This window comes from Pararge aegeria, chromosome 10 (genome assembly GCF_905163445.1).
Source record: "Pararge aegeria chromosome 10, ilParAegt1.1, whole genome shotgun sequence".
Taxonomy (NCBI): Eukaryota; Metazoa; Arthropoda; class Insecta; order Lepidoptera; family Nymphalidae; genus Pararge; species Pararge aegeria.
Window position 1 is genome coordinate 14536186 of NC_053189.1, and position 25398 is coordinate 14561583.

Sequence of the window (25398 nt, forward strand, 5' to 3'; positions counted from 1 at the left end):
AGCGGCCAAGATGTTCTAGCGCCATGGCACTTTCCTAGATTTAACTTATCTGCCTCATTATCATAGCCTGAAGGCTGGTTAGACTAGGTTAGCCCGTTACTATCTAGTGTTTGGACGCCACCGGCATATTATGTGTAGTGGACAGCAATGACTATTTGTAACGTAACTGCCACCGGCGCAGATTTTGCGGAGAGTCAATAAAACTTCGAAGACTGTTTTGTGGTTATGGACCATTTAAAGAATGCGTACGTTAATTGCATTTCTCGTGACCAAAGCATTGACCATTTGTACACACAAACCCACCAACCACCATAGTTATTGCTAGTCCAAAGACAATGTTATTTTTTTTTTTATTACTCATGCGGGATAAGTACCTAGTATCTTAGTACTCGCTGTTGCGGTTGAAAAAGAGCTGTTTGCCCATTTTAAAATGACGTTGACAACATCGCACGGGTTGCAGATACTATTTGACGTTTTCAAATTGTTCAAATGTGACAATTTATTTGAACGAAAGTAGAAATAATTAATTAATATTGAGCTGTTTAATTCTACGCATTGATGGTTCCAAATAAATTTATTATATTTTGTTAAGTTTTCATCAACGACAGGGTCTATAAAGTTTAAGCTTATCAAGTACATTTGATAGATGTCGCTGTTATGAAGAATCCAAGAACCACCAAACCTTATTACATCGGTATAAGGCTCATAATCCAAGATATAAAAATGTGTGTTCTATTAAAAATTGGCGTACCTATGCTTATTTATGATGACCCTATTAAATTCTGTTTCTACTCAAGTTGCAAGTTATATATTGTATGAATATGGACCACTTCCACACCAAAAAAAAATTGTATTACCCGGCTAAATAAAGCCGGGTAATACAATTTTTTTTTATAACCAACAAACCGGTTTTATGTAGCTAAAAATAATGGACATTTCCTTAAACGTACAAACATTTTTACCTTCTCAATTATGATAAATGAACGTTTAATTTTATCAAATTATTCACTATTTACTAGTCCGGTATTAAATACGAAAATATTCTCTATATGTATTATATTTTTAATATAGGCTATGCAGCGGAAGTTGCTGGCTGTATATCGGTTTACCTTGGCGCGCGAAAAAAAAGCCGTCGATTCAATTTTAGCTTATGCGCCTAGACTGTAAAATGCAATATAACGTACTATAAAATAGTCCCCATTATCTATCCTTGTCAACGGGGGCAGTGGCATTTGTCTCGTACTCTCAAAACTAACCCGAGCTCAAACAGCCGGCATACGACAGAGTTGAAGGAACAAGTCCTGAGAACACAGTACATTTTTGTTCTAGGGATGTTTCGCCTTGTGGACATAAAATTCAACGCCTCGATGGAAAACATAATAACGTATTAAAAAATTAAATGAAGTAGTGTCTTATAACAATCTCGGGTGAAATCGCGTAGTCCTGATCAAAATTCTATCATTATTATTGTAATACAATAATAGACTGGAGGGTATTACTTAAATAAAAGAAATGTATGTATTTTTTCAATCAACAGTTTTATTGCAAAAAATTTACTTGAAAACAACTAAGTGTGTACGTCCGCGACATTGTGAAGTCAATTTGATTCACAACGGACGTCCACACTTAGATATGTTATATAATAAACATAAATGTTGCTTAATTTCTTAAACACGTCAAGGCATTCTTAATGCTCTATCATTTTTTTACACAACTTTGTATGAAGACAAAAATAAACCAAAATGAATGCAATCCAATTGTTTGTATGGAATCCATGCAATTTGGGTTTACCGATTCAAACTACCATAAGTGTTTAAGACATAATATTCAGAACTCATTCACACATCTTGCACGCGACAACCTTGTATAAACATGTAAATATATTTTTTTATCTTCTCATAATAGACGATGTTTTCATGATTCTATTTGGTGTTTCCCATCAGTTACAACTTACTTCTACTTGTACAAATTTTAATTACATTCAAAAACTGATATCTTCTGTATTTAGAATATTCAAACTTGTTATCACTAGGAATCTTGCCCTCCCTTCAGCCACCTTAAGTATATAATAAGACTTGATAAGTATATCTTATATAATATTATTACTACACCATAATTTAACATAGAGAACGGTTGATAACATTAAAACAAATTTTAACACGACGTCTTAAAAAACGATTTGCCGTACAGCTAACCACTGAATAATCATAACCCGCGCTATTAAAGAATAGTACAAAAGAGTAATGAGACAGTACGACATCCGACTTGATGGATAAATCTATTCTTTGATACTGCTGGTTATATTATGTACATATAATAAATTAAAGTATTGATTAAAGCTGTTCATAAAGTAAAGTTTCTCGTTTAGGAAATGATCAGTTGCTCTGGAGCTTTCAGACCTCGGGTCAGTCAGCCAGCAGTTGTTACCACTTCAACTATCGTGATTGTATAGCCTACCAATCCGCATTATAGGAGCAGTGACAAAAAACAGACTGATAATGATGAATAATTTTGGGTGGTGCAATTATCCGTAGTCTGTCTTGTATTCACGTCAAGGGATGAACTGTTATTTACAGATGAAGTCATCAAATAAACAAAGACATCTACACCCTCTTTGGGTGGTGTACAAGAGAAAATGGATATTTATTAACCAGTTCTAAACGATGAGAAATAGCTATATACTGTTGGTAATCTTAAATGTTGAGTTAGTTTTGCATTACGGCAAATCGTTTAGGACTTCTTAACTTATAACAAATGTAGTACAATCAAACCAGATATGCACGGTTATACATGTAACATAACATCCAGCAGGGCTAGAGCACGGGCAGGGGACAAAAATTATATCCCCTGATTATATCCGCTGACAAGGGATATAATAAGCGTGTCCGCATGCTAAAGCACAGGAATATGGAATAGAAAAAATTTACCCCCGTTTATTATTACATATATATTATTTCCACTTGTGCGTCAGTGCTCTGAGAGTTAATAAAGCTGCGGGAGACGAAAAATTTTTATCCTTTCCCCGGGGTGTTATTGTCTCCTGCCCATGCTAGCCGTGCAGAAGTAAAAACTATGACTCCACGCAGTCAATATTATTGTCAATATTTTTTTATCAATTCTTCAATGCACATAGACGATACAGTTGTCAATAATATTGGCGTGTTTATGATTGCTACGACAAAATCTTGTAAGCCAATTATTTACATTTGGACAGTTCCGACTGGAATCTCCAGACTCGACCTCGGCGCAAGTTAGTACGTAGTGCTATATAACTACTGCCGGATATTATAAATCTTCACAATATATTAGAAGTATATTACAGTAGATTAAAATACGCTACTTGCCAAATACATCTGTGGTATGGAAACAACAACACATTATAAATCTGATCAAGAAACAATGAAGTAATTTCACTTATCTCTACAGCAAAAAACAAATTTAAGGCAAATTCTCTACATATCTAAAAAATATTGTCCACCAAACAAAACACTGTTCACTTCCTCCATTCAATTCCACAGAAACTGCACTGATCGTAAAGAAAAGTCCACTTTTGTTGATTCCTCAAACACGTTTTTTAATTCAAAAATAAATTAGACATCATTGTTTGCTTATCGGATGGATCTTAAGAGATTTAATATAACATCATTAAATTATAAATATTACAATAATAAACATGAGTAAATTGCAGCTGACAAGTTTGTCAAAAAATTTAGGGAAACAACAATTAGGCAGCCCTACGATTTTTTTCCAATCTCCCCCAAAGCGAGAATAACGTCTATTGTCCCCTAATGGGAGATAAATGGAAATCTCGAGTATTTTATGGTTTATTTTTATAAAGAATAAATTTATCCAAATAGAAATAAAATATAGTTCAGTAGGTTGACCTAAGACTCAATAAATGCAGGCTTAGAAAGTTGGGTATTAATTCTGCAATATTACAAAATATCGAAGATCTATCTATTCACCCTGTTTAACGGTACCTAGACTACTTGTTACCAAAGTCCACAATACTCCAGAACTTTTTAAAAACAAAAATCAATCGTACCTACAATAAAACGAGAGCCATTAGGTCTATTTCACTTAGATGAAATAGTCTTTAACATGAAATGACAAGAGGCTTTAAATTCTAAATCCAATAAGAGACCAATGACTTTTTTTGGTATACGTTACGCCTTTATAATTCAAAGTCTGAGAGTGAGACCGGTTAAGGACGGACGGAAGAACAAACAATGGATTGACCTGATTAAGGCTCCGTATTTTTTCGGAACCCCAAAAATACGATTGCTCACAGCGTGCCGATCCGATACCGAAGGTTTTAAGTTACCAGAGTAACATAATTACCACACTTAGTAATGTTCTTCCATCTTTGTACGTTGAAAAGTGTGTATTGGTATTGTTTGAATTATTGAAAGTCAACTGTCAAACCTTTTTTAGAAAAACTAAAATGTTGAGTATAACTTCATGGTGTCGGTTTTTCGTGACGGTGTGCGAAAAAAACGCGCATCGTAAAAATGTACTCTCACCATTTTTCCCTAACGCGCCAAAAGAAGTATTACTTCAATAATTCGCATCAAAGACCAACTTCATGCTGTGTTGCATCTTCGAGCGAAACTATTGTTTCCTTCGAAAAATTTCAGTGTCGTGGGATTTTCCACGGCCAATTAAGCATAACTAAACAAACTAGTGGTCCCCCAGTGGTCGAAATTCAACCATAATTAATTTAAATTATAAGTTTGAACATTATTAAGGTTCAGTTGTCAGATTTTACTTCCATAATCACAGATTACATTGTAAAATTGTCTTATGTCTCAAATACATGGTAAAGTGTGTAATGCTGTGTTTATTGATTTAATATATTTATATGCATGATAAAAACAAAAAAAAGCATTCTGCGTTCCTCTATATAGGCTATAAGTGTGGGAAATTTCATATTCCTTCGTCAGCGCATTGTTCGTAAAAAGGGGTACAAAGCTTTTGCGTATTCATATTCACAGTACAGTATGCAACCAACCAAAAAATGAGGAATATTAGGTCAAATTTACTTTGGATAACATCACTTATCCCAAAAACTACTGCGCTTGAAACTAGTATAGTTTTTTTCTGATTAGCAGTATTCGGAATGGGTACTGCAATTTGGGGTCAATGTTGCAATCATGATATTTAGCTTTAAGCAATACTTTAAACTTTATTAAGGTAATGCTTGAAGGAACATTATATTCACTGAGTTTTATTGTTTGGGCTTTTATCAACCGTTATTAAGTTGTAATTAGTTTAAAGAATGGCTTGTGATTATAGGTGGCTGATCCATATATCAATGTAGGTTTGTAAAGTTACTTTTATGAATACCAAAAAAGCATTGTAAACTGTCGCAAAATTCAGATCTAACATCATCATGTGTAAGTTATACTAGGGGAAAATCTATACATTGCAAAAATTAACAACAAAAATAAAATCAACTCTGATATAAAGTGGACCTTACTTTGCAAAACAATATACCGGGCATCCGATTTGAGATCAACATGCAATACATTATTTTGGTCCTATATAAAGTTTCTATGAATTCGAATCGCTTACACGAAATTTTTGGCTCTACCTGATTGTAAAACTAGCTGTACCGTCTCCTCTCCATATAAATTATAGGTGCACCCTTTTACGAATATAGAAACTTCTAGACTTAATTCTAACTATATGGCTTCAGTTTCGAACTGTGCGCCTTTTGAGATTGTTATCGGTCCATACGTTTCTTCTTGCATTAGTTTGAGCATCTGGTGTTTCTTGAGTACGAGTAAACTGTAGAATTTCTGCGCAACCTATCGAAATAAAAGTTATTAAGTTAATTCAAAGTTCTACTAAGCAAATGGCATTGGGGTTTGTAAAAATAAACTACGAAAATAAACACATCGCCATCTAGCCCCAAAGTAAGCGTAGCTTGTGTTATGGGTAAGATAGCTGTTGAATTTTTTTATGAAAATAAGACACATAAATATTTTTAATAGACAGATAAACACCCAGCCACTAAAAAACAATCATGTTCATCAAACAAACATTTTCCAGTCGTGGGAATCGAACCCACGGCCTCTGAAAGCATGGTCGCTGCCCACTGCGACAGTCCGCCATCGAATGGCCTACAGAACGATCTTAATTTTTTTTGTAATAATTGACGGACCAAGCGGAGGGTACACCGAATAGTGTTAAACCATCGCCTATAAACGGGTCTACACTTCGCAGGGAAACCAAGTTTGAACGCGTCTTTCAAAGTGGCGCTTTTTGACCACCTGAAGGATAGGTGTTAAGCCTCATGTGCTTGACACCGGAAACACGCCCTTCAGACCGGAACACAGCAATGCTGCTTAGCGGCAAGCATAAGTATTGCCAAAGTGCTTCCCCGGACGAGCTTAACCTTAAAACTCAAGACCAATACTGCTGATAACTCTCCAGTCCCCCATACCCCACCACAGGTCGCCCACCAGTGAGTCGCACCTGGCAGGGGCTGACCGCGACGATGACCCGGACCCCCCTTTAATTTACATCTCCACGCCCCCCTTTTTCTCCCTCAGGAGAGTGAGTAGGTATATACAATGCCAAGGACCTCTATGTGTGGCCACGAGATAGACATAATTATCTCGTGGTGCGTTTGCTAGCCTTAACTGGATGTGTGATTATGAATGGCCACAAATCCTCTATGTGACTATAGAGATTGACGAGATAATTGGTAGACGTAAATTCCTCGTGGCGCAACGATGAGCGGTGCGATTTAAAGTAGGAGGTCCGAGGTTCGATTCCCTGCAGTGCAATTTGAGAATTTATAATTTCTGAATTTTCTCTTGTCTGGTCTGGTTGGAGGTTCACCCTACCGACAAAGACTTGCCGCTAAGCAATTTAGTGTTCCGGTGCGATGGAACCGATTAGGAGTATGACTACCATACTCCATAACATGTTAGCCCGCTACCATATTAGACAGCATCATCAGTTACTACCAGGTGAGATTGCAATCAAGGGCTAACTAGTAGTGGAATAAAAATTAGAAAAGCCAGCCGTACAGGTGTGGGTGACAGAAAACTGTTATGTACACATACCTGTTTTCTAATGTTATGCCTGGGCGCGAGCTCCGCGAAGGACAGTTCCAAACCGGTGACGAGCTTGGGCCGCATCGCTGAGAACAGTTGCGCTGCACGTCGATTCAACACCCGCTCCTCGAATTGTTCTTCCGTCTCGCCCGCCTCGCGTGCCTCTCGCTCGCTCTCTTCCGGCTGAAAAGAGGATGTAAACTTTCATCATCATCATCATTATCAAAACATTACATTGAATGTCCTTTACTTCAATATTCGCAGAGTATCACTATAGTACTATATTAATATCATGTATTTTATAAAGTTTAAAGTGCTTACAGACACAAATACTAAGCGTCTGAAAAGCTAAACTACTAAAGCTTCACTTACCGGACCATAATTAACTCTATAGGGGAGGATATTCACTGGAATACCTCTCAAAATCAAAGAGCATGTAAACATACAATCTGATTATGGCTGGAAAAGCCGATGGCAGATAGATATAATGTAAAAAAAAATTATAAAGTTTAATGTCATCTTTCATTCATTTGTCTTATAGTTATCCATAAATTATGTAGTTCTATCTAGTTAGTGTAAGTGGCCCTGTCTTACTAACAAGATGTAAAATAAATTAAGTAAAAAATAAAAATAATTTCGACAAATTTTACTGCAATGCTCCGGCGGGGCGTCATGCCTCTTATGTAAGTGCATGTAGCATGTGCATAAACAATAAATAAATTACTGGCTCACTACAAGGGATTAAGCTTGAAGTCTGGCGCGATGCCTTAGTGCGGATTATTAGACTTCCCACGCCTTTGAGTAAGTTTGGAAATTGGAAACTCAGCAGGGTACCTCATTATGTTTTTCTCCATTAGAAAATTATATCTAGTTACATAGAACGCACATAACTCCAAAAAATCCTAGGTGCGTGCTGAGGTTTGAAGCTCTAACCACTAGGATATCACAGCTTTTAGGACTTGAAAGCTTTGAATGTGCCTTTAAAAAAAAACCATAGTACGTTTTTTCCGGTGGGAGGCTCGGAGGCTAGTTAGTTAGTTAGTTAACACCCTACCGTTAAAGACGTAGTGCTAAGCGTTTCGGTACGATGTTGCGTATATACCGATAACTGCCATACACGTAACATACTATACGTTACAACGTCAGACTGCATAGTTACTTCACATCAGGTAAGATTGAAGTCAAGGTCCAACTTGTAGTGGTTTAAAAAAACAATCATACTTACATTCTCCACACTGAGTGGCAAATCGTAGTCGTGCGCTGGACTCTGGTGTCCCTGTTGGTCATCGTAGCCTAAGTTCGTCATTTGCATACCACTCTGAAAAAAAAATTAGGAGTCAAAGCAGCTGAATCTGTATGGTGTAATTTATAATTTCTTAAAAAAGTAAAAAAAATCAAAAAAAGTAAAAGAAAAAAAAAAAAAGTAAAAAAGAAAAGAGAAAAAAAAAAAAAAAAAAAAAAAAAAAAAAAAGACAAATAGTAGCCTATGTCACTCTCTATGCTTTCTACTAACTCTATGCCAAAAAACAAAGTGTTTAGTTGCTTATTTCAAGCGTAAAGGTGGGACAAACAAAATATATTCGCATTTATAATATTAGTTAGGATTCTATTCACTATCACGAATAACTGCCAATATGTGGCCTAGTAGCAGTATCAAAATATAGTCAATTACGCTGGGTGAGATATGTGGCCTAGTAGTAGTATCAAAAACTAGTCAATTGCGCTGGGTGAGATATGTGGCCTAGTAGCAGTATCAAAAACTAGTCAATTGCGCTGGGTGAGATATGTGGCCTAGTAGCAGTATCAAAAAATAGTCAATTGCGCTGGGTGAGATATGTGGCCTAGTAGCAGTATCAAATAATAGTCAGTTGCGCTGGGTGAGATATGTGGTCTAGTAGAGGTATCAAAAAATAGTCAATTGCGCTGGGTGAGATATGTGGCCTAGTAGCAGTATCAAAAAATAGTCAATTGCGCTGGGTGAGATATGTGGCCTAGTAGCAGTATCAAATAATAGTCAGTTGCGCTGGGTGAGATATGTGGTCTAGTAGAGGTATCAAAAAATAGTTAATTGCGCAGGGTGAGATATGTGGCCTAGTAGCAATATCAAATAATAGTCAGTTGCGCTGGGTAAGTAGCAAGGTTGCAGTTGAATTTGACTTTAGTCGGTTTCAGCTTCTATCACTAACAATGAATACTTGCTAATTGTTAAAATAAGAGTCAACATCGTACTCTGAGTTGACTGTTACTTATAATTTCACCAAACAGATCTTTCAAAATCTGCTCTCAAGATATGTTACGGTGACTCTTTCAATGCCCACCTGGTAGTCTCCCTGGTCCAATGGCATAGGCAACGGTTCCATAGGGCCAGTGTTGAGGTCGTGGTGTGTTTGATGTGGCGCGGGAACCGAATGCGCCAAGAGAGGGTGTTGTTCACCCCCCATTTGCGGCATCATCGGTAGCTGCTCCAAACTGTGTTGGAGAAGTCCCCCGTGTTGAAGACCTGAGGAAGTTGATAGTTTTTATTTATAATCTTTGCTAAAACATCACAAAAATGTTGTAAAAAGATGCATAAACACAATTTTATGTGTATGAGACTTGATAAAAAGTATTAATTTATTTTTGTGAGGATAAATGTAGATGATAAAATCTCTTTCTTGGGGGGTAAACTACCCCACTATTATGATACAATTTCTTTCTAAGGGTGAATAAATTATTGTTAACCAGGGCCCTTTACTTTAGAGCAAGCTTCTTATCTCAGAATAAGAAGCGTTTAGGCCGTAGTCCACCACGCTGGCCAACATTGGATGTGTAGATTTCAAACGCATTTGAGAACATTATGAAGAACTCTCTTGCATGCAGATTTAACGATGTTTTACTACATAGTTGAAGCAATAGATTTCATTTAATTGCTTAAAACGCGCATAACTCCTAAAAATTAGAGGTTCGTGTCGGACTCCCAACTCGATGCCCGATATAAGGCAGTCGAAGCCTCAATAACTGGGCTATCACCTCCTCTAATCCAGAATAATTTCCAATTAGAAAGGAGTTTTTCTTTGTGGTAATATTTTCTATCTATTCATCAATATTTAGAAAGCAGCCAAAAAATCAAAATTAGCCATAATGGGAGACGCGTTTCCGTGAGAAGTGGTCCCTTCACTTATTTAAAATACGAAAACAGTATCATATTGACAACGCAGCTAACCTGATGGCGTCATGCCTCCATGTTGCAATCCACCAGGCGTCATTCCACCGTGAGCGAGTCCCGCTGGTGTCATACCTCCATGCGCCAAACCTACAGGCGTCATTCCTCCATGTCCAAGGCCCACTGGCGTCATTCCACCATGCCCTAGTCCCGCAGGAGTCATTCCTCCGTGACCAAGTCCCGCCGGCGTCATTCCTCCGTGTGCGAGACCGGCTGGTGTCATTCCTCCATGTCCAAGTCCCGCTGGCGTCATTCCTCCGTGAACAAGTCCACCCGGAGTCATGCCTCCATGGACAAGTCCCGCTGGCGTCATTCCTCCGTGCTGAAGTCCAACTGGCGTCATACCGCCATGGTCTAAGCCACCTAATACGGAAATATTTGTGGTTATTGTATTTATTGAATTTGTGTGCCCTAAGACTTCATTAACGAGAGTTTATGCGTTTACCTGGCGTCATCGATCCATGATGTAATGCCGCCGGTGTCAATCCTCCGTGAGCCAGTCCCGCTGGCGTCAATCCTCCTAGCCCTAATCCTGGAGTCATTCCGCCTGGAGTCATGCTTCCTGGCGTCATTCCTAAACGAATAACACATTGGTCTTATTATTTTTAAACATTCATAGGCACAAATGGCCATTCAATTAAATTTGAAGAAATCAATTTATGACTTAGAATTGATGTTAAAGTACCAGACATCACTTGCATTTGAAATATATTATACTGGCCTATTCTTTGCGATATTTTGGAAAAGTCAAAGCATTGGAATTCCATAATATATTATGAAAATTAAGCTTATTTTGCTATACTCCGCGAAAAGCAGGAGAATCTCTCTCTCAATGTGCCCTCTACGCACACCACGTCGCTCCAAAACCCAAGCGTCCTTAGATGTTTCGCGGAGTATAGCAAACTAAGCTTTATTTTTCATAAAGTCAAAGCACGTTAATGGTCATGTTGACATACCTCCATGTAAAGCGTTTAGGGCCAGTTCTGGTTGTTCTCCGTGGTGAAGTCCAACAGGTGTTAATCCTCCTATTAGAAAAAGTTAACTTTTAAATTTTATATTTATTTTTATGAACAAGTTTATCTTGTTAGTTGAAATCTATTCTTTAATTGCGCGGCTCATATACGGTGTTTTTGCCACGTTTTCACAGTGGCATTCCTGACTCATTTACACGTTTACATTGTTACTATACAGAGAATTGTAATATACCTGTTTTTTATTTTACACACGGGTGTTTTTCCACACATGGACGGACATTTTCCTGATATCTAGGTTTTTCCGTACACCATGCAGAGACACAAGTTTTTCTACTACACCACCACCTTGTTTTGAGCCACCCCATTTTGTTATCATAGGCCTAGGATTTTTTTTGTCCAGGCCTGTAGTTTATCTACATACCTGGGGTCATAGCGCCATGCTGCAAGCTTCCCGGAGTGATTCCTCCCTGCAGCAAGGTTCCCGGCGTCAGAGGACCCAACGAGCCAGGAGTGAGCGGAGCACCGAGTGAACTCAGCATACCTAAATTTGTATTTAATATTATCGTCTCGATCAATGCTAATAGTTAATGTAGTTGATACAACATGTTTAAATACGAATATTTAAATTTAAAACTCATTATTTTCACTTAGATTCCTGTACAAATTAAAGTTCTAAAAACCATTCCCAATGAGATAGCAATGATCGAGAGAAAATGATCCCAATGAATACACAAATACAAAAAGCAACGTGTTGAAAGGGGTTTGACACCAATTGCCTTTATCCACCAATTTAATATTGTAATAACAATAGAAATGGCCAAGCATACATTAAATAGATGAGATCCTAAACAAATGAAAATTCAACTTAAATACTCGATGTGTCGTGAAATATAATAAAATGTTGATCTTTATTAAAAAATGCTGAGTTCCTTTGCCAGTTTGCGGAAGACCCCCCAACGATATCCACACAAGCGATAAAATATGCTTATCCACCTGCCAAGGTACGGCAACAGGGAAAGTGATGTTTGCCGCCATTTTACACTATAATTTGTTAGTTTTTCCAGGGAAGTTAACAGAAATAAGTATTGAGTTGGATACACCCGTGATGTGTTAATAGTGATTAGTGATGTACCTGGCGTGTTAGGCGGCTCCACATCTGTCTCGTGGCGCGGCGTTTGGAACGGCTCCGGAACGCGCTCCGACTCTACGCCACCGTGACCACACCGTGAGTTAGTGACAGTGCATGTTATATATAAAGGCAGGGTACGATCGACAGGCCATATACTCTTAGTGTCTAATATTTTATTGATAATATAAATATCAAGATGTATTTTTTATCAATACTTCTTCAATCTTCAATACGCCCCCCGCACACGGAAAATATTATTGACACAACGCGAAATATTGTCGAATTAAGAAACTCAGTTCAACCTTATTTGACTTGTAAAGCTTTAGAAGATTAATTTCTTACGTGCGTACAAATAATGAAGTGAGAATAGATAAACAAATATATTACTACAATACAGACATCGCCATCTAGCCCCAAAGTAAGCGTAGCTTTTGTTATGGGTACTAAGATTGATGCATATATTTTTATGAATAATATACATATATACTTATAATATACAGATAAACACCCAGACACTGAAAAACTTTCATGTTCATCACACAAAGATTTTCCAGCTGTGGGAATCGAACCCACGGCCTTGGACATAGTAAGATGTTATGAGACCGTGCCAAATTTGTTATTCACGTCTTTCGCTAAATGTTTCAAAATCCCCGCCAAACTACGTAACGGAATGCGGAACGCCAACTAATGTTTTCTTTGATAAGGTTTGCTTCTACGCGTGTGACTTTTTCACACGCATCAAATGCGCGCGCGCATGATCAGTTCAAAATTTAATGCGTATAATAAAAGCCCGGTAAGATTTGTTGAGAAGCTGCTAAATTTGTACAATACGATAAAAACACGAAGTCTTTAGCTAAACAATACGTAATGCGAACACTGAATTTGCAGACTTTGGTTCCACGATAACCGATTGTCTAATAGCATAATAGCAAGTACGATGCACTGTGGGTGCTTCGAGGTATAGTCGAGTGACGGAAACCTGAACTGAAGCAGAAGTAAAGGTATATGGCCTGCTTCGAGATGAAAGAAACAGCTTCATCATCAACAAATTCTGTTTGCGGATTTCAATGTATTTTAAAGTATGACTGCAGGTGTTGACTTCGGTAAAACGAACACTTTCACATTTATATCTGCCGCGATCAATGCAAGTCAACCTCAAGTGTTGTATGAGCGTCAGCTGTTTCTTTCCGTACTTAACATACCGTTAAAATTGAAGCGTTATAATGAGATTTTTAGTTTGGAACATGGAAATGTCAAATTTTATACAGTTTAACAGTCAATCAAAATCGTTGAAAAGCCCCAAGTGTTAGATTCTCAAGTTAACAAGTCAATTCAATTATTGGTTTGACGCTTGGTCAACCACACATGACTGAGCTAAAACAGCCTTACACTAACGCAGGTGTGACTCTTGATAACTTGAAAAAATTACACTTAGTGTTCTGGTTGAATGAACATTTTACCTAGGAACGAAATGTGAATGAGCCCAAAAAATTTACAATCACCACGATTATATTTACATAATAAATACAGTATTTGCCACAAAAGCTGAAACTGTGAACTCATTAGAGTGAGGGTCCTGATTCTTTATAGCAATGCTAACTCTGCGTAAGCGCTATAAGACATCAGAAATAAAATAAAGAATTTTTTTTTAATAATTAAAAAATATTTGACGGATGAAGCAAATGGCCCACCTGTGTGAAAACAATAAATAAGTCAATATACGACAATACACACATCGCCATATAGCCCCAAAGTAAGCGTAGCTTGTGTTATGGGTGCTACGGTGACTGATAAATAATAATAATGAATAGTCTTTATGAACATTTTTTTTTTTTTTTGTTTTTTTTTTTTGTATGAACAATAAAGTATTTATATCTATCTATCTAAAGACTTAAAAAATACATATAAACACCCAGACACTGAAAAACATTCCTGTTCATCAACTGCCCATTGCGTCAATTGCCCGTCAAAAATGGTCAAAAGCACAGAACAACCATTTGCAGGGCATGCGAGTAACAACATGTCCTACAAAGTGCCGCCCTGTCCATCAATCTGATGGTAAGTTTAAGGATCATGTGCCTATATTTACACCACCAACCCTTCAGAACACAGCAATGCTGGTCGGCGGCGACCAGCAAATAAGCGTCGCGATAGTACTTCCCCGGACGAGCGCTGCCAAACGACTCTAATCATATAGTCAATGAAAATTATACTCGCTAACAGTTGCAGTAATATATGACGAAGTGTCAAAATATATGTCATAAAATGCATTTCTAGTGTATAAAATGTTTCAATTGCCTTAATTAGAGAATCAGGGCCCTATTAAATTACCAATTTTAATAAATGTATATTAGTATATTTGTTTATTCAAAAGCAGGTTATTTGTGTAATAATGTAACACTTACCGATCGAGGGTTCATACCCTTGAGGTACGGGAGTAGGTGGCTCCATGTCTTGGGTAGCTTGTGCTGATGTGCCGGGGGTGTTAACGGCCTACACGAAAAAAATATATTTTGTCTTTAGTATATAAATACTCCAGCATCGAAGTAAAAACTCAGTCTGTCAGTCAGTCAGTCAGTCAGTGAGTAAGTCAGTCAGTCAGTCAGCCAGTCAGTCAGTGAGTGATCCAGTCAGTCAGTGAGTGAGTCAGTCAGCCAGTCAGTCAGTCAGTCAGTGAGTGAGTCAGTCAGTGAGTGAGTCTGTCAATCAGTCAGTCAGTCGATCAGTCAGTCAGTCACTCAGTCAATCAGTCAGTCAGTCAATCAGTCAGTCAGTCAGTCAGGCAGTCAGTCAATCAGTGAGCAAGTGAGTCATGGAGTGAGTGAGTCAGTCAGTCAGCTGCATACTAGCAGAAAAATTACAACATACTTCCTCATTTCTTCGTTTCCTTCCGCCGCGTTTTGACGCTGCCTGGTCGGACGGGCCGGGGGAACTCGCCGCCTCACCTTCCTCGGGATCAGTACGCAGCGTCATGTTGCGTTGATATTTCTAGAACAAATAAATATCATCTCTATAACACTTGAACTAAGATTAAAGTTAAAAGGTCAAATAAACGTGAAATGAGTCTTTAACTGAGAGGATCTTTCAAACGTCAGAAAGTGATAAAACACTTTATTAGTGTAAATAAAACTATAACGGCGTTATACCGCGTTATTTTGTATGGCCTCAAATCGCAAACGGTAAGTTAGTTCGCAAAACTCTAGAAACTACTACACGAGTTTTGCGTAACTAACATAAGGAAATGGGTTTTAGTATATGCCGAGCCGACGGGCGGAAACAGGTTGAGCAAACAAACAGTAAACTATAAAACATTGGTTGGCCTGGTCAATAACGGTTAAAATGAAAATACCCCCAGGCATAGGAAGCCAGTAATGGTATTTTAAAATTTTGAGAACGATTATGATCATGGATAAATAAAATTATACACTACGGCTACCTTGAAAAATTCATGGGCCTAGCGAGAAGTATAAACGACTTTAACATGACTAGAGAGATGAGGCCTGCATAAGCATAATTATATTCTAATATTGATTATGATCATGGATAAATAAAATGGGACACACTATGGTTACCTTGAAAAGACTCCTTGAAGGTATAAGCCTAGCGGGGAGTGTAAACTACTTTAATATGACACTAGAGAGTCATCTCTCTAGTGTCATATTGAAGTAGTTTACACTCCCCTGACCATGAGGTCTGCATAAGTATACTGATATTCTAAGAATGGTTATGATCATGGATGAAGAAAATGTTACAATATGGTTACCTTGAAAAGAACTCTCGAAGGTATGGGCCTAGCGGGGAGTGTGAACAACTTCTCAACGCCTCCAGTTTCCTTCCAGTGCATCAATCGACGCGTTGGCGGCGCGAGGTCCAAAGTAGTGACGATATCCGAAGTGTTACTTAGTTGGTTCTTCATTTCTTCGCCAGATATGTTCTTTACTTCGTCGACGATGAGTTTTCGCTTGCGTTTCGCTTTGGTTATACCTACGGAGAGTAGCGTACACGGGGTTTATGCCAAAGATATATAGAAGGAAGAAGCGGTGCGATAGCGGTGATAGCCTAGTGGGTGAGGCTTCGGCTTTTCTTTCTTGGAGATCGAGTTCGTTTTCCGGCACGCACATCATCAAATTAAAAAAATAATAATAATTGACAGATCAAGATGATGGCCCACAGACATAAACCAGGGACAAATAATTATTCCCCCGATTATATCCACTATCGAGGGATAAAATTTACTTGTCCACTTGCCGAATCACTACAACAGGGGAAAAAAGAAGTTCTCCCCCGTTTGACATTATACGTATATTATTTTCACCCGTGCTTGCACTTTTTTTTTAATTTTACTACAAGTTAGCCCTTGGCTGCAATCTCACCAGTCTCTACGCCACATCGCACCGGAACACTAAATCGCTTAGCGGCACGTCTTTGTCGGTAGAGTGGTAACTAGCCACGGAAAAAGCCGCCCCCACAGACCAGATAAAAAAATCTAAAATTATAAATTCCCAAATTGACCCTGCCGGGAATCGAATCCGGGACCTCCAACTTAAAATCACGGCGCCCACCGTTGCACCAGGGAGTTCGTCATAACATACATATGACATATTACAAGTCTCAGGGCGCCGTTGTACCCGAGTGGCAAAACACTGTGGTCAGTTAGTGGACATCCATATTTTGACATGATGTTGAATATGACTCAAGGGTGGGCGGAAAAAATATTAAAGGATGGGAGATGAAAAGATGGGCACACGAAATTGCGCCTAAATCAGGAAGCTTGGTGCAAATTTAAAACCCGCTGTGGTACGATTAAATAATTCCTTACCTTTGAGTACGGTAGTATCAACGGGCGGCAATGCAAAGGATTCCTCCTCGTTCTGCAGTAAAGTGGTGTTGTCCAACGCAGGGGCGGGGGTGGCTGGAGCTTCTGCCGGCTGAGCTGATGAAGAGGAGCATCCTGGTTCAGCGGGATCCACACCATCCACATCCTGGAAAGTTTTTTTTTTTATTGATAACTAATTATAGTTAAGTCGAACTAGTTTTTTTTATCAAAACCACCCTGGTTTTAATAAAAAAAAACTAGTTCAACTTAAACACACGCTTGCGCACGCTTGTACATGTGATGGTGATGCTGAAGATTTTTTAACCCATTTACAGAAACCTAAACCCGAAAAGTTTACAAACATTTCGAACAACAAAAATTTTAATATTTTATAGAAAAAATATAGGCTATAACTTGTTATTTCTTATTATCACAGCAATGCGGGGGATTGCTGTGATAATAAGAAATGACAAGTTCAAACAATACAGCAAATTTTGTTTTTTGGCCGCCACTTTAATAATTATGCCAAAATGGATGATGGATAAAATAAAATAATAAATTAAGTCAATCACACACATCGGCATCTAGACCCCCAAAAGTAAAGATATGATAAGTGGTCAATATTTATGAATAATTATACATAAAAACTTATAATATCTATATATATATAAAAATGTTATGTTGGTTTGTGTAAGCTTCATAAAACTCAGCTGAAATTTTAGCATGATATATAATACGCATCAAGGATTGTTTTTATCTATTCAATCACAATGTGCCACAGCGAACCGTGGCAGGGTACAAGCCGTACTTTATAAACATCCCCCCAGGCACAAAAAACGTTTATGTCCAAGACACAAACATTTCCCAGTTGTGAGAAACGAGCCCACAGCCTTGAACGGGGCCAGCGGGGTCAGTACCCACTGCGCTAATCGGCCATCAAATGGATGTCCTTTTAATGCATATATTTTCAGGCATTATTGAATCTTTTTTTATTTATTTTTTAATGTTGCCTACATCGATCCCTAGTTGTAACTCACCATAGGCCTGACCGAGGGAGGCCTGGGCACGGCGGGCGGCGGCATCAGGCCCGCGTCGTCCGACCGCGGCGTTTCCGGCTCGTGCGCGGGAGATCCGCCCCAACTAGCATTTAAATCCAATAAGCATACTCAAATTATCCTGAAGAACAAAACACCTTATAAAATAAATATTTAATTTCATTTTTATCTATTACAATAATATGATTAATAAAAACTAAATAACCATAAAATTCTGATTATAAATTCGCAACAAGTAAAATAATTTTATATGGATATATATGGCAGTTAATAAATAACTATAAATTGTATTAATGCAGAAAACTTGGCTGTATATGCGTAATATCTTAACATATATTTTTTTTTATTTGTATAGGTTGGTACTACATATTTACTGTCGCGGCAAAAATTATTTTTTTTTGTGATTACTTTTAAAATTATTATTTGTTGATTGAGTTTAAATACAAACGTCTTCGTCATATGACAGATAATGGGAAAGTAGTCAGGGTAATATGGGCAGGGTAAAACGCGACAAAAACTCACATCAACAATTTTAAGTGCAAATATTCATATTTTCAAAACCCCATATGTTATATTATATATAATAATATAGTATATCTTCTTCTATATATATATATATATATATATATATATATATATATATATATATAGTATATATATATATATATATATATAGTATATAAGAAGAAGAAGAAGAAGATAATATAGTATATTATGTATATTATATATAATGGTTAATGTAATTGTTTTCTTCCATAGTAGTTAAACTATTATTTTCATTTGTTTCCCAGTAGTAAATAAAATGCAACTAACTATACGTAATTAGTAATTACTTAACGTTGCATAAATTACTATGATAAATAATAAATAAACAATAGATGAACTTTGTAATGATAAGGTTCCGATAACAACCTTCCGAACCGGTGGTAGAGTCACTACACACGGACAGACTTGACGTTTCAAAAGTGCTTGTATTAGGCCTACTTGAAATAAATGAATTTTGAATTTTGAATTTTGAATTTTAAGGCTGCTTGTACCTGGTGCCCGGTGATGGGGGTGATCCGGGGGAAGGTGGGGCATCGTAGTGGGGCATGTCGTCATCTGAATCGGCGCCCTCGTCTGCGGCGCCAGCCTCCGTTTGTCCGCTTCCTCCCGCGGCTTCTATCTCCGCCTGGTTATGAGTAATAACTTTTTTATACATGTAGGGTTCCAATATATCAAGCCTTTACCGCCGAATTAGCATAACGGCCAAAACAAAAATTTTACTTTTTTGTTTTGGCCTATTTTTTTTATTTTTCATCAACATTTAAAAATTGAAATAGTTCCGGCCCGCTGCTCGCATTTTTACTATATTCTCAAAAATTCATAAAAAATTTGAAGATTCAAAACATTTTGCATGTTACAAGTTCGGAAACTTGGAGAATTCGTATCAATTGGTGCTAAACAAAAAACTTAAAGTTTAATTGGCTATACTCCACGAAAAGCAGAATTGTATAATTTATAATTTCTTCAATATTTATCTCCTTTATAACCAATTAAGTTGGATGATAAAATCAATGGAATCTCTCTATCATTTTGTAGTCTCTCTCTTTTATTTTTATAAAAGCTTGCCACGCGAATAATAATAGATGTTTAATACATAGTTTAAGTTTCCATACATATGGTATTTTATCTAAAATCCCAAGTTATAAGTCAATACCAACCTGCAAAGACTGTGGTTGTTCCGAAGTGCCCTGCATCCCAGCGGCAGTGCCACCAGTCGAGCTTCCAGCGGTCACATCGCCAAACAGGTCCCCTTCAAATAGACCTCCCGCATCTGAAATATGTTAATGTTCACATTATTACTACTATTGTAAAAAAAAACCTGGAATCTGATTGGACCTCCACTAGGCAGAGATCAGTGACACACACTCATAAAAAAATAATATCTACATATGAAAAAGTTTTAGGGCTCAATAGTGAAGAGGAAGGAGTTCTTATAAGTCACATCACTTTCTAATGTAAACTCTTTTAGTACTTTTTAATCAAAAATTTGGTATGAAAATCTTAAAAATATGTACTGTTTTTAAATATTTTAATATACTAATATATATAGTCATCCTTGCAGACTGAACTAGCTAATTAATTTGGATAGACAAAAGGAAAACTTACGCCCAAAATCCCCGACATCGCCGATAGTTCCCCCAAAGCCGTCATCCATAGCTCCGTGTGGCGCAGTCTCCATACGGGGCTCGTGCGCCGGTGTGGCCAAGGCAGGTACCCCGGCCGCGCTGGTACTGGCCACAGAATCTTTGCCTGCTAGCTCCAGGGACGATCCATCGGCGAACAGCAAGTTGCTCTACAACAATAATATAGTTTAAAGCTGTTGTTTTTGGTAAAAGTTGTTACAGCAAATTTAGCATTTAATTCCTTCAAATAAATTGAGACCTAGATACGAGTGAACAGTATATATATATATATGTAGAAAATAAATATATATGGTTGGTGAGAGAGTTACACTCCAAGTTGTTAAAATCACTGGATACATCAATTAGTTTTAACACATATTTTGTTTATAGATTTCATAGATAAGTTATTAATTTTAAATATATTATGTTAATTATCATTCGGTTCATTGTTTGTCTTTTGGTGCTCTACTGACTCTGATAAATGATACTATGTAATACCACAGTTCCCTAGATAGGATTCAACAAAATTAATATATTTTCTAATTTTAATAACTCTATGTTATACAATCTTAACTAATTAAGGTATTAACAAAAAGTGATTAGAGTGATCACTTTTTGGTTAAACCAGATTGATAGGTACTTAGCTGAACAAAATTATTAAAATTTTGTATTAAATTTTCATTTCCTACAATTCAAATGAATTATTTATTGGTACTTTATGAAACAGTTAAATTAGCCATGCTAAGCAAATATCTAATGATGAACAGTCCTTTTAAAATAAAATAAAATTAGTAATCACCTGTTCTAACCCCCCTTCATTTCCAATAGCCTCTCGCATAATATCAGGGTTGTCAGCATCAAAACCCATATCCCCAAATCCATCATCATGTGTGACCAGATTCAAAGAACCATAGTCTTCACGCATCGTAATCTCCTCAGCCCTAGACTGATTTAGGGAGAACTGGGCTTCTATATCCACTTCACTGTAATAAAAATTATCAATTAGAAATTATATTCTACATTAAGACATAATATCATAATTTGTACTTTGTCACATGTTGCAGCTCTACATAAAAGAAATAATTCCTGTCATCTAAGTATGGAGACACAATAGATTTTAACCGTTCAACATGACACCAGGGACCAGGCGAACCTGAGCCGCAAGCAGAAGAAGAAGAAGAAGTATGCAGACAGGAACATCAGGGAATATAGATCATGTTATATTTGCCCAAAGTAAATTTATATGTAACCAGTTGTATAAAGATAAAGATTCCAATGTTTGGAAATTGAGATGGTGTTGCTGCTACACTTAATCTGTTCCTGCCTTATATTGCATAAATGTAGCAAACTTTTGGTAGAAACATATAATACTGCCAAAAGATGCTACTGCTTTTTCTTCCAGCAGTCACAATAGATCTTAACCAGTTGACAAGACACCAGCAGGGCTGGCTAGCAAGGGCGGGACATAAAAATTATATCCCCTGACAAGGGATATAATTAGTGTGCCCACCTTGCTAAATCACTGGAACATGGAATAGGAAAAGTCTACCCCCGTTTATTAATACTCATATATTATTTGGATATTATTTCCACTTGTGTGCCAGTGCTCTGAGAGTTGCTAAAGCTGTGGGAGAAGATTAATTTTTGAAGATTTAATAATATTGTTTCCCCGGGGATATAATTGTCTCCTGCCCATGCTAACCATGCAGGAACCATGTGAACCTGAGCCACAAGTAGAAGAACAAAATAATAGAATATAAAATTTCTTACTTTAGCTCAGGCATGGCAGTGTCAAAATCATGGAACACTTCAGGTAAAGTGATAGCGTTCATAGCTGCCTCTCGATGCTCCTCCGGCAAGTCAACCATGCCAGGCCTGAAGGCCATCTGAAATGGAAATATCAGATTAATATTGACTTCTTGGAGGGTAATGTAGCTTAATTTTGACATTGCAAATCAATTGATTGAGCACATTAAGCATTTTCTGTCAGTCTAACATCAACTTTTATGGCTAGATAAGCCTTAAAAGTTTTGGTGGAAAGTTTAATGCTCACTTGTTTTGTTTTAAAACATTAATACTATACAGGCTTAGCTGAATATGCAAACCCCAGGTGCAAATGTGGACAAAAGCTAAATCAGCTGCTTTCCATTGCAGCAACATTACACAGCTGCAGCACATATCACATTGTCTTAAGATTCTTGTTCTTCAATTATCCCTTAACTACTATTTAGCAGTAGCTTCTCTACATCCAATCTGCTACATGCTCTACTCCCTTTCCGCATCTGTCTGTTTATCTGCCAAATCTTCCTACGGCACCATTTAGGATCACATTCTGTAGTCTCATTTTGAATCAGACCTAAGTTTAATTTTAAGACACTTTAAATTTAATTACTAAGTATAATTGATAATTTTTCTCCTCCATAAAATTTTAAGCTCTATATAATTACATTTATTTTAATATTTTGTTTTATTTGTATGCATGTATTTTTCTTATTTTTTTATGGATTCATGTAGTTAGTTATGGTTGGTTTATAATAATATTACACCTCCTGTCTGTTCTTGTTCATGTTGTCTCAATCCTAAGGTTGACTGGCAGAGAGAGCTAATAAGCGATATAAGGCAGTTTTTTTATATTCTACTACTTTCATATCTTTGTTTTTCTTTAATTCCTATTTCAATTGTATAGTGGTGTTCAAATAAAGAGTATAAACGAATAAAAAATAATAATTCTTTTAAGATCTTTCATCCACCAACCTCTGGCCGTTGTTAATATAAGTATTTAATATGATTACTGTTCATAAACCTATTAACGTTTCATGCACCATGTAGAAGGTACAAGAACCTACCCTTTAATCATACCATTCAAATGTGTAGTTGAATACAACAGCTAACAAAGCTCTTAAATCTGATTCATCAGTCTAATGTATCTTAACAGATTTACACTATCGTGAACCCATTTAGAGCCATGGACAAATAACACACATTTAATATAGATCACAGATTTGAATAAATAAACATAGTTTGTGACACACCATCTCGACACAATATATAACATTTAAACAGGTTTTGTTTGGCACAAGCCATGGTTGATGGTAGATTAATAATAGTGAGATCATGATTTGTGAGGCAATACCTCTATCCAGTGTATTTAATTAAGAAGTGAAACAGAAGTTTCTCTTTAACATTAGTGTTTCATGAATTGTTCAAAGATTATTAATGAATGAATAAAGAAAAACTAAACTTACCTTGATCTTAACGAAGGCTTCATTACAATCCTGCAACAGATACTTGGCCTTCCTAGAGTAGATTCTCACCACACCCAGTAAAAGATGGCCAGAAGTACGCAAAGCCATCTTCACTTTCGGCTTTAGTATTCCATCAACAGACTTTTCAATGTTGGTCTCAAAAACATGGGCCTTCGTCAACTTCTTGTCCCAGTGAGCTGCCAGCCAAATTTTGGCCAACGGGCCCTTTTTGGCCAGCACAAAGTGTGCGTAAAACATCGTGCCAGTTCACTTTATCCGATCAGGTACATCAAATTATTTCTGCGAACAATTACCAGATCACACTTCACTTAATTACTTGTAAATCACCATTGAAACAAATGAACAAAAATCCAATACTCTATAGACTAATTTGGCGCCTATTCTATATCTCAAATAAATTACGAATACAACACTAACAAGGCTACAAATTCTATATGAGAGCATTGGACAGGCATTAAATTTTATTTTAAACTCGATTATAACACATTTTTACCTATTTTTATTAGAAATAACAATTTCTAACATCCACATACAACGTAAACATGACAACAATTACACTTTCAAGATGGCGGTGCGACAGTTCATGAATCAATGATGAACCGTCACATTCGTTCAGAAACCTTAAAGTTCAGTTCTTAAGTTCATTTTAGTTAAGTTTAGTAATTAGTATTTACTTAGAATACGCCGATTGATTAAAAGAAATGTCATGTTGCCAACATAATATTACTACAAATATTATTTTATCTTCTAATGACACATATTTTATATCATTGATTAATTTACTACCAAATTATATATATTTACTATTAATTAAAAATTGAATTTTATGTACAATGTCACAGTCCTAGGCGCGGCGCGGAGGGCGACTCGATCAGCAACAGCACGTGCTAGCCCTGCTGGAGTCCCTGCATGTGTCTCTACATATACAATATGATATACAATAAGCGACTATACTTTACTTTGTTCCTAATCGTTCAATCTTTCATAGAAATCCAGCCAGTGACTAGCAATATTATTCAAAAAAACTACTACCAAATTGAAAAGAATGGCAATGTTTCTAGACTAGGGATGTGTCATTGTACATAAAAAACGATTTTTAATTAATCGGTTTCTCTTTTTACCGAGAAATATCGACTTGTATAATAATCGATTTTTCTTCAGAAAATAATTGATTTTGTTACATATATTAAATGAAATGAACGCCATAAATAGTATATCAATAGTTTCATTATTTTAAAATAAATAACACAAATAGTAAGTTCTTATATAATCAACACAAATTAAAGTTTTAAGAAGAATCAAATGTTAATAAGTTTAAATTAAAATGTTTTTCACATAAATCAACAAAATAAAATTATTCAAATAAATAAAAGTAAATTAAATTGTTCAAAAACTAGAAATCCGTAGCCAACGGGTTCAGGAACACCACCACACGAATCATTTTACAACATTTGGTTGGCATATCAACCAAATGTTGGTAAAATAGTACAGTTCGTTGACTCCATCTAGTGAATATTTGATCAAATAAATGAATTTTATTTTTATAACTACTTAGTTACTTAATGTAATGAATTCCGAAAAACAATAGAATATTGGGAAACACGAAGGTCCGAGGTCTAATAATTAATTTCCATTGGAAGCGTCATAGAAAAAGGTGTCGGAACACGATTCAAAGTTAGCAGTCAGAATCTAAGACTAAATGAAACATGATGCGATACGGC

The 25398-nt window shown here is 36.7% G+C and overlaps 1 protein-coding gene across 4 annotated transcripts; it reads right to left on the reverse strand.

Moving 5' to 3' along the window:
• Positions 1-1517: 1517 nt before the first annotated feature.
• On the reverse strand, positions 1518-24560 carry LOC120626690. Of its 4 annotated transcripts, none has more exons than XM_039894313.1 (21): positions 24510-24560; positions 23657-23956; positions 22182-22297; positions 21211-21394; positions 20395-20581; positions 19947-20059; positions 19281-19414; positions 18226-18328; positions 17192-17354; positions 16136-16356; positions 15241-15360; positions 14778-14865; positions 12376-12447; positions 11665-11784; positions 11226-11294; positions 10715-10843; positions 10270-10632; positions 9386-9567; positions 8293-8385; positions 7077-7250; positions 5685-5810 (listed from the first exon to the last, which is right to left on the reverse strand). In XM_039894313.1, exons 2-21 carry the CDS (start codon positions 23912-23914, stop codon positions 5685-5687), a joined length of 3015 nt encoding a protein of 1004 aa, XP_039750247.1. In that variant the 5' UTR covers positions 23915-23956; positions 24510-24560. The 4 variants fall into 4 exon arrangements, with proteins under 4 accessions (XP_039750249.1, XP_039750248.1, XP_039750247.1 ...); XM_039894312.1 differs by lacking the exon at positions 24510-24560 and adding an exon at positions 24171-24252; XM_039894315.1 differs by lacking the exons at positions 12376-12447; positions 24510-24560 and adding an exon at positions 24171-24252 and having other exon boundaries at positions 1518-5810.
• Between the last annotated feature and the right edge of the window lie 838 nt (positions 24561-25398).

What these genes read in the sequence shown, in the direction of transcription:
- LOC120626690 (XM_039894314.1), bottom strand. Translation starts at nt 23,914, where the DNA reads ATGTTTTACGCACACTTTGTGCTGGCCAAAAAGGGCCCGTTGGCCAAA. An exon ending in TGATACTACCGTACTCAAAG is followed by an intron (nt 16,357 to 17,191) that starts GTAAGGAATTAT and finishes TACTCTCCGTAG; the next exon opens with GTATAACCAAAGCGAAACGC. An exon ending in TGGACCAGGGAGACTACCAG is followed by an intron (nt 8,386 to 9,385) that starts GTGGGCATTGAA and finishes TTTTTTTTTCAG; the next exon opens with AGTGGTATGCAAATGACGAA.